Genomic DNA, 17,684 nt, shown 5'->3' on the forward strand with positions numbered 1-17,684 from the left:
AGGCTTCAGAAGGACAGACAAGGTGGGGGTGAGGTGGGGTGGGATGGGTGGGGGGGATGGCTCATTGTCAGCGGAGTTGGAGGTGGGATCCTGAGGATCAGCTCTGAGGGCAGCTCAGGTGAATCAGGGGATTAAAACCCAGTGAGTCAGATAGGGGTGGCCGAGCCAGAACCAAAGCCCACTTCAGGTGTCCTTAGCATCTGTTGGCAAGCGCTATGGTTGTAGGTTCTTGAGTCATCTGAGGGCTTGGATAACTTGCCTTCTGATCTGCGAGTATGAACATGGGTGTCGGGCTGTTCTAGGTCAGAGTGAAAGGTTCTGACAATTGGGGGAAGCACAGGGAAGAGAATGGGGAGGGAGCTGTGTCTGTGAGGAAGGGGCTTCTAAGATGTACTCACAACGGATGAGCAGGGTCCTGCTGGGCCAAAGGACCCTGGAGGCTGAGGGAGCAGCATGCACTGAGGTCGGCATCACAAAGAAGCAGAAGGAAGCAAAACACAGTGGAGTTTTGCCATGGTGGCCCAGGTCCATGTGTCAATCAGCAGCCTCCTACAATCGCCCTCGTGCCTTCTTCCCCACACCTGTGCAGCGGAGGTGTTTACTCAGGGTCTCTGGAAACGAATGGTCCCAGTGAACACCTGGCTACCAAGTCTGCAGGAACGGAGTACATAGCTGTCACCTGAGCTGCTGGCACTGGGCTGGCCCAGGGTGAAAAGTGGGTCACCGAGGGAGTCAATGAATCTTCTAATCTGGCCCTGCACAGACCAAAGCCCCAGAATTCGCTCCCTTAAAAAAAAAAAAAAAGAACGTCACCACCCCCCAGGGGCTATAAGCTGTCAGTCTGACCCCCTCTATGTTCAGTCTCCCCAGAGCCGACCCTAGCATATACCACAATGCTCAGGGCACCTTGGGCAACCGGGATGTGGTACCACATAACCCTCCAAGCACAACTGCTACCATCTTCGTGACATTAGCTGTGCCTACTTGGCAAGGGGACCACTATGACTAGGTGTGTGGACCATTGACACCCCCTCTTAGAAGGAGGAGGTAAGGGGGGAGCCATTGGAGCCTCACCTGAGTATTCAGCCACTCACCACAACCATCTATATATGCGGTCCTACCCTAATTGCTGTGGCCTCATGGCCTAGAGATGGTGCTATCATATATGAGCTGGGGAAGAGGAGAGAAAGAAGGCTCCACTGATGTGTCTATGAGGAAACAGTCATCTATGCTGCGTGAAGACTTTACAGTGAGGCTGCTTTGCTCTTGGTGACTCTCACACACGCTAAGGAAAGAAGTCCTATATATAAACTCACTGTTTCCCTGGGCTGAGCTGCGGCGAAATTGCACTCTAGTTTGTTGTCGGGAGTTTAGGAGGAAATAGAAGTGCACATCTCTCCCAGGGAAGGAACTATGATTTCACAGCCACTGATTGGCTGCCTACAGGTGTGGAAAACCTATCCCCTCTAACTCCCACCATGCCCTGCCTCTCACACCTGTATTGCAGATCATTATGAGATTCCCAGACAGCCCCGCAGCACTGGAAACCCAATCCCTCCGCCCCCAGCATCCTCTGCAGTTTCAACACGCTTCCTTCTTTGATGTCCAGCTAGCTCCCTCCTGCTTGTATCCTAGTGATGCCCTTATTAGAGGCCCATATCCTGGCCAGGATCTGCCCGGGATGGGAGAGGAACAGAGTTACTCTTCCCTGGTCCTCACGTGGAGGTGTGGGAACGTAAGCTCCCAGTGGCCGAGTGACTCAGATCAGGACAAACACAGCATGAGCCACCCTCGCGGCAGCAGGCCTGATTCAAGAAACGCAGCAAAAGGCAAAAGTTAAAATTAACCTGCTTCAGTACCAGCGTGAGTTTTCACCCCAGTGGCAAGTGAACCCCTATTTCTGTGACCCAGAAAACGGAAACAGCTTATTCTCATTCCAGCATTCCAGGTGGGTCTCTGTCCAGCAAGTGTCCCCATAGCCTCAAGGGACAGCCCGAGCTCCTCAGGCAGCCCACACCCTAGAGCCCATTTCTGAAATAAGTCAAGGCATTCAATTCTCCAGCAGCTGCAGACCCGCCCACCCTTTGTGGGCGAGCTCAGCCTCTAGATAGGGGTGGGGGCAGCTTGGGGGACCATACTAAACGGGCATATAGTTCCTGTGAGTGAAGAGAGAGGCAGATTCCCGGGATGCCAGGCCACTCCCACCAGGATCCAAATCTGCCTTCCTTCCCACATTAAGACTCTGCAAGGCTACAGGAGACTGGCTCCCTTGGGCTTAGTCTGCCTTTTTGCCTCCCAAATCATCAGAGTGCCCAGACCTGTCCAGCACTGCCCAGTTCTCAGGTTTCTGGGCCCCTTCACCTTCACATCCCACTGGAGTCCTTGATTTGGCCCTGGGGTTCTAGAAGGAACCACCGGTAGGGGAGTAGTCCCAGATGCACAGCAAGCCTACAGCGAGAGGGGAGGAGACAGAACTGGCTTGCACACTCCACATGGCTCTGTAGCTAAAGCCACACCAGCCACGGCTTTCCATGGAGGCTTTGTTCTTCAGCCTATCTGCCCTTGGCTCCGTGTTTATGGAGCCTCTTGCAATCCAAGAATGAACTCAGATCCAGAGAAGGCTAGTGACTGGGCCAAGGTCTTGCAACAGCTGGGGATACCTTGAGGGCTTAAAGCCAGACACACACACACACACACACACACACACACACACACACACACACACACACACACACACACCCTGCCCCGTGCTAGGTCCCTGGAGGCTGCGTGGTTTGTTGCTTTGTAGCCCCCATCTCCTGCGGCATAGGGCCACACCCAGTCTAGCCTGCTCCAACTGCATGAAGGATCCCCATTGTCCAGCTCCCCCGCCCCCCAACATCCCTACTCCTAATACTCCCAGCAGTGTTCTCCCAGCAGTGTTTTCTTCTGTATGCGCATCTGTCTGCCACCCTCTCCTGCTTCAGCAGTAACTCTGTGTCACCTTCCAGGTGACTCATGTGGGCCACCAGTCCTGCACCACACCTCTGCCACGGCTTGTAGCTCATCTCTTCTCTCAGAAGCTTGCACTCTACCCACAGTACCCAAGGCACAAAGACCTGGACTCAGGGAATGTTCCTATTGGTGTCATCACTGGCTTGACTGCTCAGCCCCAGCCCTCCAGCCCCTCAGCCCCGACTTTTGTCCCCAGACACGTAGACGCTTCCTTATTACCAGATGCCTATCTGAATTTGTCATCCTGTTCACTGACAGGGATGGACTTCACCCAGTCGCCCTTTCTTACCCCTTAGATCTCAGACCCAGTGTTATCATATCCCAGAGGCCTTTGCTGAGTGCCCACAGAGTCACTATTTAATCCCGCTCCCCTGCTTATTTTGAGCACAGCCCTGTCTTCTTATAACAATCTCATTGTAAGGGCCAGACTAGTTGAATTTAAATCTGGCCTTACTGCTTATTAGCTGTGATCTTTAGGCAAGCTCCATAGGCCCTGGGTGACCCCACTTCCTTATATATAAAATAGGGTCGATAACAGATGGGTAATAAAGACTGAGTTAATGAACATTAGGGCTCATACAGGGTCTGGCATGGCAGGCTTCGGGGACAATCCTTAGCATCACTGTTACTTCCTTGTTGACTGCCTGGCTTCTTCCTGTATGTAAGCTATGACATGATGGGGACCATTTATGGCCTTCAGTTCTACATTCCCAGTGTCCACCAGAATCCTAGGCAGAAAGGAAGCTGTTCCAAATATTTGCTGGTTGGTTGGAAGGGAGAAAGATAGACTATAGGTGGATGGTAGATGATACATAGATGGGTAGCTGGATGGTTGGTGAGTGGATAGGTGATGGATGGAGGGGTTGGAATGATGGATGGTTGGATGAGTGGAAGGATGGTTGGATGAATGGATGAGTGGATGGATGGTTGGATGGATGGATGAGTGGATGGATGGTTGGATGGATGGACATATGGATGGATGAGTGGATGGATGGACATATGGATGGATGAGTAGATGGATGGACAGATGGATGGATGGATGAGAGGATGGATGGTTGGATGGATGGATGAGTGGATGGATGGTTGGATGAATGGATGAGTGGATGGATGGTTGGATGGATGGACATATGGATGGATGAGTGGATGGATGGACATATGGATGGATGGATGAGTGGATGGATGGTTGGATGGATGGTTGGATGGATGGACATATGGATGGATGAGTGGATGGATGGACAGATGGATGGATGGATGAGTGGATGGATGGATGAAATGCACATGAGTCACCAGCACTTGTTCTCATGGTCATATCTTTCTACCTTTCCTTTCCCATTCCAAGTAACAGCTTTCACTGTTGAGCCCATCTACAACCAGCTATATACCCACTGAAACATCAACAGTGTAAAACTGAGCTACGTAAAAAACCACTACCTGGCCAGGAGCCTAGGAACAGCTTAATGAGTATTGGTGGTGGAAGGAGAACTTCCGTGGGGAAGGAAGATCCAGAAAGGAAAGGATAGGGGGCACCTGACACAGTACAGCAAATAGGATCTGAGGAAGCCTTGGGGTCCTGTGGAGCTGTTGCTATGTGTGGGGAGGCAGGACGATGGGGGGGGCACTACCTAGGGTGGTGCTATCTATCTGAGGCATGATGCTCTCTGAGCACAGTGCTGTGCAGTAAGTGACAAGAACAGAAGATCTTCTGCACAGGTGAGTTGAAAGAATTTTGTGGGCCTGAGAGTCTGGTTAGGGAGTCAGAGGTGAACACTGAAGCTCCAGATACATAGGATAGCATGTACAGTTTAAGGCCCCTTAGTATGTTCAATGGAAGGATAGGCCAGGGGGGCAGGCCAGGAGTGAGGGCAGTGGGTGGCGGTGCAGCTTCGGAACCACGTTACACAAGGCCCATTCCTGCTAAATGCTCGGAGCTCACAGGCAGTTCCACTGTGGGTGGGGTAGAGGACTCCGCCCTTACCTGCACCAGATTCCAGCCTTGGAGGGACTCAGCGATGATAGATGTGACAGATGGACAGACGCCTCCAAACACCATCAAATGGTTAGGTCCGTACTTTATTGCATCATAGAAGGCTTTCAATCCCTTTGCATTGTCACACTGGGGAGAAATACAGAAAGAGAGAAAAGCCAAATTAGACTGGGGCAAAGCCCCATAGTGAGGTCATATAGCCAATCTGCTGAAACCTTTAGACCTCAGTTTGCCCCGGAGTGGAGCCTCTCCACACAGCCCAAAGCCTGGGCCCTGAGCTTAGGGGAGTTTTGGTACTGCATCCCAGACCCTCTCAAAGCACCCTCAAAACCTAGCCCCTCAGCCTTCTCCTTTGCACACACATGGAGGAAAGCCACACACCCAAGCCTCCTTTCGGCAGGCATTTACATTTTTAAAAAAGATGGCACCACACTCTGGCTATTGTGAAAACAGACCAGGACAAGTGTTGGCAGGACGTGAAGAGACTAAGCTTTGCACACTGTCAGTGATGATTTAAGACAGTTAAAGCAGCATGCCTACCCTAAAAAGTCAAGGAAGAAAAACCGTATGGTACAATAGCTCTTCTTCTAGATGGAAACCGTAAAGAACTGAGAGCGAGGACTCATGTCCAGAGCAGTACCAGTCACAACAGCCCAAATGCAGAAACGCCCCAAAGCCCATCAACAAACGAAGGAACAAGCAAACTGTTGTATGCACATACAGGGGAATATTATTCTTGGAAGAAATTCTGATGCACGATACAACCAAATTAATAGTAAAAAGCAGGAAAAGGAGGGTTATCTGATGTGGCCACATTGGAAAGAGGGAGAAAGAGTCAGTGTCCTCTAGTTCATCTTCGGGGTCCTGAAGTGAGATTGAAGGTTTAATAGGGGACTGAGGATATGTACATCTAAGCAGTCTGGTCAAGGTGTCACCCACCACTGACCTATCATTGTCTGGGCTTCCAGCTCACCTTGCAAGGTGGTCTAAGAAGTTGCTAGAATTGTGGAATCTATTTTCTGGAGACAGGCTCTTCCTCTAGCTACTACCAAGCTCAGTCTTTTTCTCCTCCGAGCATGAGGCTCCTGGAAGGAGTCCCATTACTTTGGGGGTCCATTGTTCAGTAGGCCAATAGTCAGCTTGAAGAACAAGAATGTCTCTTTAAAATACCTTCTTAATGTCTGACAGGCCAGTTACTGCATGATTCCACTCGTGTGAAGCACCTCGAGAGGGGACATATTCATAGAGGCAGGAGCTACAATTGTGGTTGTCCCGGATATAGAGAGTGGGAAGGGCAGGTGGATCACAATGGGTTGAGGGCTTAAATGCGAGGCTATGGCAAAGGTCTGGAGGCTGGGGGTGGGATGCTGTGACAGTGTGAATGCATCTAATGTCACGAGACACTGGAAGGGAGTTTAAAATGGTAACTTGATGTGATGCGCACGTGATGGCAGGTGGGGGAAGAGAAACAATGGCACAAATCACAAGAATTCAGTGGCAAACACTCCCCACTCTGTGCTGAGCCCAGAGCTGGCCTAAGTCTGGCCAGGACTAGAGAGAAAGCCTGACCAAGGGAGCACGGGGGGGGGGGGGGGGGGCACTCCAACGAGGAAGTGACAAGAGGGCAAATGTGCCTGAGAGGCAGGAATCCTGACGGCTCACCCTCCTTTTCTGCCTCTCCCTCCCAGCCACTGGTCAGCTCTCCATGAACAGAGGACCCGCCTCCCAGCCTGGAGCGCCACACAGCACTGCAGCAGCTCAGTGTCCTCTGAAAAACATCAATTCTTCTTCTCATCCGCCTGTCTTCCCTGCTCTGAAAGGTGAGAGCGCTATCAGAATGCACATCTCAAAAGGAGGGGAAAATAAACCTCTCCCCATGGCAGTGGGCCCTATGCACATGGCTTAAGAACACTGGCTGTTCTTTCAAAGGACCAAGGTTCGATTCCCAGCAATCACACAGCAGCTCACCCACCATCTGTAACTCCAGTTTCAGGGGATCCAACACTATCCTCTGGCCTCCGCAGGCACCAGGCATGCACACGGTATAGAGATATACATGCAGACAAAATACCCACATATAAAAATATTTTTAAAGATGTTTTTTAAGAGAACACTTGTCGATAAGAAAATCATTGAAAATGAGTGAGTGGTATCAGCTGTTGAGACCTGTAAAGACCTGTAAAGATCAGGGCCGTGGGCTAGAGAGTTGGCTCAGTGGTTAAGAGCACTGTCTGCCCTTCCAAAGGACCAAGGTTCAATTCCCATCACCCACAGACATCTCACAACTCACTGTAACTCCATGATCTGACACCCTCACCAATGCACATAAATTTAAAAGTTAAATAAAAAAAATTTTTTTAAAAAAGATCTGGGCTGCAGTTGACTGGCGAGCATCCATCCCTCTAGCCAGATGACCCTCGAGCAGGGCAGATAGAAAGCACTCAGGTACCAGCAGAAAGAAATACAGAACCATTTGTCTGTGGTAATGTGGAAAAGGCTGGGGTAATGGTCTTAACTGTTCTTCACAGTGAGAGCCTGACTTCTCTCCCACTCTCACCTCCCACCTGCTCACCCCAGCCTCCTTTAAATCTCTAAAACTAAAAGTGTCACCTTTCTGCCTCTGGGTTAATGTGCTCACTGCTTCCTTTGCCAGAAGGACATTTCCAGCTCAGCTGACAATCAGACCTCCTGACCAATGGTATTAGCCCTAGTCACTGTCTAAACAGGTATGTCCAGCTGGTGACTCTGAGGTCCCACACAACCCACGGTGGCTATAAAGGAAGCCTAACATCAAATCATAGGCTTGCTTAAAACATTATGAGATTGCTTGTGACTTTTGGGGGGAAGTGGTTCTGAGGGTAAACTTTTAAATGATATCATGTTGCTGTATCAAAGTTTGGCCTCTACCTAACACTTGATTTTATTTTTACTTTTATTTATTTATTGTTGTTGTTTTTTGTTTTGTTTTTGAGACAGGGTTTCTCTGTGTGAACTTGGCAGTCCTGAACTTGCTTTGTAGACCAGGCTGGCCTCAAACTCACAGACATCCGCCTGTCTCTGCCTCCCTGAGTGCTGGGATCACAAGCATATGCCCCACGCCCGGCCATTATTTTATTTTTGTCTGTCTGTCTGTTGATTGGAGGGCATGGACTTGGCATTCGTTCCCCCATCATCTGCTCCCGGCTCCAGTCTGGATTCTATGAGGACAGGGTAAGTGCTGGGGTGCCCATGCCTCTCCCCACAGCTTCCTGTTTGCACCTTTCCCCTTTATCCCTTTGCAGCATTGAGAGTTATACCAAAGGCTTTGCACATGTGAGGTAAGTGCTGTACCATTGAGCTACACCATGGCCCTCTTTTAGTTTTTGCGTTCAGCTAGGGTTTCCCTAAGTTGCCCAAGCTGACCTTGAAAGCGCTCTGCTTCAGCTCCCTGAGAGGAGTTGCTGGGAGGACAGGCCAGTTCTGCCACAGCCAGCCTGCCACCCTCTGTTTGTGCACCATCCTCATCTTCCTTCTTCACACTTACCCACATTGTCCCCATAAGTGGCCATTATAGGGACAAGAGAAGGTGTTTGTATCTTCCCTGGACTGCCCTATACAGAAGCTCTGGCCTCAGACCTCAGAGGCCGTGAGTTGGGGCACCATGGGATGCCTTGTGTGGTGGACAGCACTTAGGGCCAGATCCACTCACAGGATCAAAGAGAGCTAAGTGGGTGCTCTGAAAGAGAGCAACAGATGGTGCCGCATCAGGACAAAGAGTCAGCAGCGAGTGGGGCGGGGGAGGCTAGCTCTTTATCCCAAACTGCATTCCCCCTCCCTAGCTGACTGAAGAGGCCTCTTGAGGGAGGCAAGGAGGACCTGCAGTGCCACATTGGGGAGTTTGAACGGTAACCTGTAGAAAGCTGAGAGAATTCAACTTTCGCATCCTAATTTGATTTTGGAGCTGGAGATGTAACTCAGCTGGCAGAGTCCTTGCCTGACATGCACGAGGTCTTGGGTTCAAGCCACGGCACTGCATTAGCTGGGTGTGGTGGTGCACATCTGTAATCCAGATGTGCCTGGGGATTTGCTACATAGTGAGTTTTGGGCCAGTCTGGGGTCCACAAAACCTGATGATAGATAGATAGATAGATAGATAGATAGATAGATAGATAGATAAAAGTGAATTGCATTTATTGGGGGGCAGTCAAGAAAAAGGAGGGAAGAGAGAGAAAGGGAAGATGTTAGGTAATGCCGAAGAAAGCGCCCCCTTTGTGTATTGGGGTTCTGTACTAACTACCCCACTCGGCAGATGAGGGTGCCTCACCCTCCACAGAACAGGACTGTGTAAACACAGCAGCTCAGGGCTCATCTATCTGCCCTGATTTCCTGAGCCATTTCCAGTTTGAATACACACATCTGAAAGGAATTTTCTTGTTTTCTCATCTAACAACGATCATAATGCAAGATCTATCGTCAGAGCTGCGTGGAAACAATATTAGGGACAATGAGCTTTTTCATACTTGTTTGCTTAGCAACATCCCCCATCTGCCCAAGATGCTGTATTAGCATCAGGGCTGGCTGCTCCCAAACACACACTCTGCCCCCCCCCACACACACATGATCAACTCACAAATCTTGGCACAACTGTCAACTCCTTGCTGGAGCTCGAAAAGTCTCCCAAGGTGGCCAAATATTTGCCCAACTCATTTTTTACTAGACTAGGAATGGCAGGAAGAGTTTCGGCCCCAAAGACCTTCACTCTATGATGTTACTCCCAGGAATGTCATTTCCTGGCAAAAGGGATTTTGCCCTTATAATTGAGGCACTAATTAGCTGACCTTAAATTAAGATCCGTGTGGGCTCACCATAGACCTTAACAGCAGAGATCCTTGGCTGGGAGCATCAGGGAAATTAGAGATTGAAAAGTGTGGCAGGGCCTTGTTACACCATTGTGGCTTAAAGATGAAGAAGGCAGTGTGGCAAGGAGAGGAGGGCTTGGCCTTACAATGGCAAGAGCCTCAATCCTGGGCCTAGAGCGATGGATCGGCAGTTGAGAGTGCTTACTGCTCAAGAGGAGGACCCACATTCAGTTCCCAAGATCACACTGGGTGGCTCACAACTAGACAGTTGTAATGCCAGTGCCCTCTTTTGGCTTCTATGGACACAAGGCACTCATGCGCGTGCGCACACACAAACACACACACACACACACACACACACACACACACGCGTGCACACACAGAGGAATTCACACATACACGCAGAATTTTTTAAAACTTAAAAAAAAAAATTTGGATTCTGCCAGGAACCCAAATTAGCATAGAAGCCGACGTTCTCCAGTCAGGCCTGGGTTAGTCACCAGCCTGGAGTCATATCTGTTGGTGAAAAAGAGGTATCAAGACCCCAAATTTATAGTCTGTTCAGGCAATTTAGCCTGTCTCAAACTAGCCAAAGAAAAAGTTAAAGAGCTGAGGATTGTACAAGGCCCAGAGTTCAGCTCCTAGTCCAACCAAAATAAACAAGGACTCGGATCTGTGATACCATAGAAAGCCCCGGGCACAGGGCTGCACAGGGCTGCACAGAGCCATGCTGTGCCTGCAGGTCTGGCACAGATCTGTGAGGCAGCCAGTGAGCTTGGTTTAAACCACAACATCTGTGGTGATCTGTTGCAGTAATAACAAGAAGCTAATGCCTTCATGTCGAATGAGAAAAGCAAGGTTGCGTAGTGCATTTTCCTCCATTGAAAGAACTAGCATCAAATGCATAGGTTGGGTCCTTTCCCGGTCTACACGGTGCTGACCAGTTTTCTCCTATAACATGATGGGCAATGGGGAGGTTCTGTTTCTGATCTGCTGATGTGGCAAAATAAAAGTCCCTATGCCCTACTTATTCTTTTGTCCCCTGGTCCACTGCTTTGTGTGTGGATCCAGGTACAACGGTGATGTAATCTGTCCTCCTCCTCTGTTTGGAAGGAAGCTGAGGACTGGACAGGAGGGGCTTTCCTCTTTCTTGCTAGGATTAGAAGGGAATTTTGGATTCCCAGTTTGGAGGTTTCTAATAATTAGTGAAGTCGGCAAGAGAAGGTAAAAGCTAAGTATTCCGGAAAGACCGTTTCCTTCAAACAGTGCCGCAAGCCTGGACCTCCTCTGTGTCAGAGCCTAAGGCACGAGGACTCACCTACTGGGGACTCCAGCCTGTTCCTTCCCTAACAGGACTGCTAAAAGCCACACAAAGGAACCCATCCTTTCCTCCCACCTTTCTCTCTGAGTGTAATGGAGCATAATTTGTATACATGCATGTGTGTGTGTGTGTGTGTGTGTGTGTGTGTGTGTGTGTGTGTGCATGCATGTGTACGCCACATATTGACATCTGCCTTTGTTCCATTTCTCTCTGTGCTGGTTAGTTTTTGTCACCTTGACACAAACCAGAGACATCTGGGAGGAGGGATGCTCCTCTGGGGAATCGCCTCCATCAGATTGGCCCATAGGCGCATCTGCAGGGCATGTTCTGACTGCTAACTGATGGAGGAGGGCTTAGCCCACTGTGGGCAGTGCCAAGCCTGAGCAGGCGGTCCTGAATTGTGTGAAGAGGGTAGAAATCTGTAAGCCTGGGAGCTAAGCAGTGAGCGGCATTGCTCCATGGCTCACTTCAGGTCCTGCCTCCAGGTGCCTGCCTTGAGTTCCTGCCTTGGATCCCTTGAATGATAAACCAGAACATGTAAGACAGACTAATCCTTTCCTCCCCAAGTTGCTTTTGATAACGATGTCTGTCAGAAACAGGAGAGCAACTAGGATATGCTCTAAGAGTCTCTTATTAAACATGGAGCTCACCAGTAAGTTCGACTGGCTGCCCAGTGAACTCCAGCGACCCACCTGTCTGTCTCTGCCCAGCCCTCTCTCCCAGCACTATTGTTACAGACACACACCATCACACCAAGATTTTAAGTGAGTGGATGCTCACAATTCCTTAGGCTTGCATAGTCAGTACCTCTCTGACTGAGCTACTCCCAGCCCTCTTTTTTTTTTCTCTTCAGAAACCTTTATTGGTATCAGGGTGTAGGGCTATAGCATGCCATGGCACATATGTGGAGGTCAGAGGACGGTTTGTAGTGTTAGTTCTGTTTTCCTATCTTTATGTGGGTTCTGGGAATTGAACTCAGCACTTTGGGCTTGGTGGCAAGCACCTTTACCCACTGAGTCATCTTGTTGGCCCTCTACTTTTTTGTTTGTTTGTTTGTTTGTTTGTTTGTGAGTAAGAGTCTCACTAGATAGCATAATCTGGCATGGATTTCCATATGTGTCCCAGGCTGGCATCACCCCAACCTTGATCCTCCTATACTTTGGAATTGTAGGCTTGTACCACCAGGCTCAGCTATGTATCTGCTTTAACACTACCTCTCCTAACACAAATTTCTGGTCTTGAATCTTCTTAGCTGTCATTTATTATCCCAAGAAGGTAGACTTTCCAGCTGACCACAGCTGGACCAGCTTGGGGCGTCAGCCTCATCCCAGCAGGACCCAATTGAAAAGCAGCCGTGGGCTCCCTTCTTTTCCTGGAGCCAGGATCTCCCCAGGTTTGTTGCACATAAAACAGAGTTGTCCTTGGGTGGAATGAGCTCTGAACCCCCTCTGCACCCTGAGGCAGCATCTGAGTCTAAGCTACACACAGCATGAGCCGCCACAAACCCATGCGCTAAAAGCAATCGATGTTTGAAGCTTGGGAAAGAGAGGGTCCCAGAGGCCTCAGAACTGTATTGTGGACAAAGCGACTGAGTGCACACCGGCACGACTCACCAACAGGTCACCCGCTGAGTATCAGTTTGCTTGATGGCCAGTTCACTGAAACATGGGAGACTTCTCCAAGCAATACCCGAGGGAAGCCTTGTGGCCTTGTCCCTAGACACACTTCACAGATTTGTCTTTCCAGCTCGGGTGGAAGGAAGTCTCACATTTCCGTCCTTCCTTAAAGGCTGCACTTGGAGATGGTTCCTGAAGTGCTGTTGATTGTCATCCCCACACAGGGACTGCCTCGGCTGCAGAAGCCAGGAAAATGCTGGACGCTTTTAGATATCCTCCTTATGGCATTTGTCTGACAGCTGTTGGTGAGCTGTTCACTGGACCAAACAATCATCCTGAGAAGTTATACAGCAAGATGTCCTTTAGCCATTTGACTTTTGACAGATTGCTCTCGGAGCCCTAGGAGGGGGCTCTGGAGTTCTGGAAGCAGGTGGATTTTATAAGGGTCTCCTCTCCCTGCAAATCCTGCACTAGGCTGTCCTCCGTTCACCTCAAGAGGGCATCCTGAGTGTTGGCTTGGTCACCGCCTGCCCAGTGTACAGGAAGCAGTCCCACCACTTACTCATAACTCACACTGCCACACACAGCTGGAAGCAAGCCCCCTGCCCCGCGTCCTGCCAACGGTCACTACTTGCACATTCCAATGCACTGTTTTGGCACTAACACCTTCTCCTACCCAGTGAGAGTCTGTTACAAAGAAATCAGTGGCACACACACAGACTCTTAAAATTTAGCACTTATAAATGGGAATAGATCCAAAGGCCGGGAAAATCTTTTTTTTTTTTAATGAAAAAAAGTAAGACTCCAGAATGAGTTCCATTTTCATTAAATCTCACTTTTAAAGAATTAAACTACTTCTTTGACTTGAGAACTTCAAAGAAAATGATGCTGAGAGTGAAAATGTTTTTAAAAATAAAAATGCCAAAAAAAAAAAAAGTCAGAGTTAGTAACGATCCATTGGAAACTGGGAATTGCTCCCCACCCCACAGAATGTTAGACTGGAAGGAGCCATTAAAAGCCAATGTGTCTAACCTGCTCTTGGGTTACAGAGCCCTGTTCACCTCCCCCACCAGGAGCAGCCAGGATCTGCTAGTGTCCCTCCAGGCCCGGGGTCTCAGCTCTGCTTCTGACAGAGTTCTTCCTTAGGTTGGCCTGGAAACCACTGTTTCGTTTGCATTTTCCATCCCAAAGTCCCATAAAGGACCAGATGGTGAGCATCTTAGTCTTCAATGGGCCTGAGCAGCGCCTCATTTCCACCCTGGGAGTAAGAACAGCCGCAGATAATACATGAAGGGAGTGGGGGGCAGGGGGCTGTGAACCGATAAAACTTTATTTTTAAAGGCTGCAGCAGCTGGATATGGCCCAGGAGCCACATTTTGTTCACCCCAGCTCCGTAGCCTCATTGAACAAGCACGGTTCTCAACCTCAGGAGAGCCCCCCAGATACCTCAACTCAGTCTGTGTTACTCGGAGATTCCTTCAGGCTAAACCACCCTTGGCTCTTCTGATCATCCCGTATGGATGCTTCTGTCTGTGGTTGGTCCCTGGGCAGGCTTTGGAACACAAGTGTTTGGGAGTTGGGGAGCCTACAGTGGTCTCCCAAATACCTCCATCTGCCTGACAGAAAACAATACAGGCTGCGGGTGTGACGGCTCATGCCCGCAATCCCAGCATTCCACACTTAAGCTATATAACAAGACCCTATCTAAAACTCTGAACCAAAGCAAAGGCAAACAGAAAGGAACACCAGCTACCCTCACCCTCACCCTCACCCTCACCACGTGTTAGGCTCAGTCCTGAGAACTGTAAGCGACTTTATGCCTTATAGGGACATACTAATGTCAGTCCTGTTTTCATTTCCATTTTACAGGTCGAGAAGCTGAGGCTTCCAAAGGTAAAATAATTTACTCAAGGTCGCATAGATGACAAGAATTCAGTTCTGGGCAATGTGATTTCAGAACACTTTCATTTTAAATAAACATTCCTGGGCCATCGATATGGCTCAGCAGGTAAAGGCACTTGATATGCAAGCCTGACAGCCTGAGTTCAAATCCTGGAGCACACAGTATGAGGAGAGACTGACTCCCCAAAGTTGTCCTCTGACCTCCACATGAGCACTATAGCACACATGCACCAGTACTCTTACACACACACACACACACACACACACACACACACACACACACACACACACACGTAAAATAAGAAAAATTAAAAAAATATCTAGTTATGAAATAAACTTTACCCAATTTAGGCTGAGCCCTCTCCAGCCCCTGTGTACACCCTTTTTCACCCAAGGGAGCCTTTGGCCTGAACCTGACCCGGACTTATCCCTACTCACCTTGACATTTTGTGTGTATACCTTTCCTCAACTCTGCTTAGCTTTGTAAGTGGGATCACTCTGTGCATTCCAGAAGCAGGCCCTTCTGGCTTAACATTGTGTTTTGAGGCAATTTGTGGAGGAACGGATTTATTTTAGCTAACTGGTTAACAATCAGTATCCAGGGAGGCCAAGACAGGAGCTTGAAGTAAAGGTCATGGGCTCACTTGCCTAGGGCTTGAACCACCCACAAAGGGCTTGGCGCTCTCCCATCAATTAGCATCTAAGAAAAAAAATGCCTCCTTGGACTTGGCTCCAGGCTAACCTGATGTACATGATCCCTTGACTGAGGTTTCCTCTTCCTGGGTGATGCTAACTATGACACTTGGGTCATTCCAGTGTGCTTTGGCTGTTCTAATCGAGATAGCTCGATGGCTTTCCACACATAGCTCCTGGCAAACGTGCAGCATTCTCCACCACACACGACTGGAAATGGAACTGTTGACTCATAGGGCATGCCCCACTCTCTCAGTGAGCCATCGACACGCCCCGCAGCAGTCGTTGAGACGCCTCGCAGCTCCACCCCCGCCGGCTTCCAATTTTGCCCGTCTTGTGGGTATCTGCTGTCTCGTTTTCGATTCATGTGGCGCTGATCACTAGAGAAGTGAAGCCATCCTCCCGTGTGTTTATGGGCTGTCTGAGCTTCCTCTTTCACGCTGGCGGCTTCGCCCAGATTTTTATTGGGTTGTTTGTCTTTCCCCCATCGATTTGCTCAGAGCCCTCCCAGCCACATCGCCAACCCGAACGAAACGTCGCCTGTGCTGCAATTGACTTCTGCTAGCGTTGCTCAGGCCGCTGCCTTGCCCTGGGTCATGCGGGACTCGCAGTCAGGAAAGGCTACATCTCTCTTGGTGGCAGGGGAGAGAGAAACTAGTTGGCAGAGTCCAGCCGATCAAAAGATAAGTGGAAGTGTAAACCTGAGGCATGGGGCCTGCGGAAGGTAGTGATGGCGAGAGCTGGACCCGCTGGACCCACTAATCAGGAGGAGAAGGCACTGTGAAAATGGACACGTGAAAGGGCGGAGACAGGAACAGAATTGGAAGTGGATTCATTTCCCTCTCAGCCAAAGGAGGCCTTCAATCGATACCATCTAAAACTGAAAAGTGGACTTGAAAAGCTGCGAGTCTAACCTTACTGCTTTCCAGAATCTTCCAAGACTCTCTGAGAGCAAAGCAGTGCAGGCAAAATCACCTAATTTCCTTTTTACTGCAAATGGAGAAGCAGCAACCCCATATTGCAAATTCTTTTTGTCCCTGTCTGTACTTACTGTGTATCCATAGAGAGATGTCAAGAACGCCAGTCATGGGTGCTAAACATAGCAAGATTTAGGATGACTTTTCTCTTAGTTTTCTTCTTGCTGTTTTGTTTTGTTTTGTTTTGTTTGCATTTTTTTCAAAAAAGCACCTATTACTTTTATATAGACCAAAGTCTTTTTGCCCTCCTTTGAGACAGAGTCTTAATTACCCCATGGGGCTAGCTTTGAACAGAATAGCCAAGGATAACCCTGCACTCCTGCCCATCCTGCTTCTGCCTCTCCAGTGCTAGGATTAGAGGCACACACCACCGTACCTAGTTTATGCCTTTCTGATGACCTAACCCACGTCCCCATGCATGCTAGGCATGCAGTCTGTGAACTGAGCTACCTCTCTCCAGCCCCAAGAAGGATTCTAGCCTGGGAAGCTTCCTAAAGCCAGGGTGCTTTCTCAGCCACTTCTGTCTCCTTCATGGTTTTCTGCAGTTGACATGCTCAGCCCCAAACAGGACTTCATCCCTATACTTTCCAAGTGATGTTAAAAATTAGGCCAGCACCATGGGCAACTGAGCTTAGGGCACACGGCATTGACTTGGCAGTTGCATCTAATTCATTCAAACACTTTCTGGTCATCCACTAAAGACCAGGAGTTGTCTAGGAAAGAGGGAGCTCATGCACCCTTGAGCGGAACAGACACTCAGTAAAGGGTGTTGCATGTGAAACAGAGAGCAATAATAAATCATCTCACGGGTAGCCTTTACGTAGCATTATTTATGCCAGGCTAACCTAAATGCTTTATATACAGTCTCAGTTGAACCTCACAACCAGCCTATAGATCATATCCTAGTAGTATCTCCATTCTTATAGCTGAGGACACCGAGGGTCAGAGAAGTCGGTCATCTGCTTAAGGGGTGTCAAGGAGCAAGGAGTGGCACCCCAGGTTCATGCTTCATGGCTTCTGTGTTCTTGCTCTCTTCATCCTGGGCGCAGAAGGAGACCACAGTCTGAGGACCCTCTGGCATATCCAGTGTGACGTGAGGTCATGGAAAGTGAGCAAAGGCATGGTGTGCACCACGGTGGGGTTAGCCAGGGTGTGAGTGAGGGAGAACACAAGGACTTAGAAGGAGAAAGTGGCCCCAAGGTCCTGGGATGGGGTCACAGAAAGATGGATGGATGGGAGAGGAGACAGCCTCACACAGTGACAACCTCCAGGCACTGTGCCTTTAGAATCCTTCTTAACACTGGGCATGAGGCCGCTCTCTTCCTGGGAGCCCCCACTGTGGAGTAGGCAGTGTCTGGC

The 17,684-nt window shown here is 49.4% G+C and overlaps 1 protein-coding gene across 1 annotated transcript in view; it reads right to left on the minus strand.

The window, feature by feature from the left end:
• The window catches only part of GABBR2 (gamma-aminobutyric acid type B receptor subunit 2), a gene marked incomplete at its 5' end in the record, with an annotated part of 337,733 nt that overhangs the window by 212,509 nt on the left and 107,540 nt on the right, over positions 1-17,684 (minus strand). Inside the window, one exon of the mRNA XM_084784329.1 lies at positions 4,970-5,107. Within this exon, the coding sequence (XP_084640455.1) occupies positions 4,970-5,107 (138 nt within the window). The remainder of the gene's footprint in view (positions 1-4,969; positions 5,108-17,684) is intronic.

The sequence above is a fragment of the Acomys minous genome (genome assembly GCF_964271855.1).
Source record: "Acomys minous genome assembly, chromosome: 1".
Lineage (NCBI taxonomy): Eukaryota > Metazoa > Chordata > Mammalia > Rodentia > Muridae > Acomys > Acomys minous.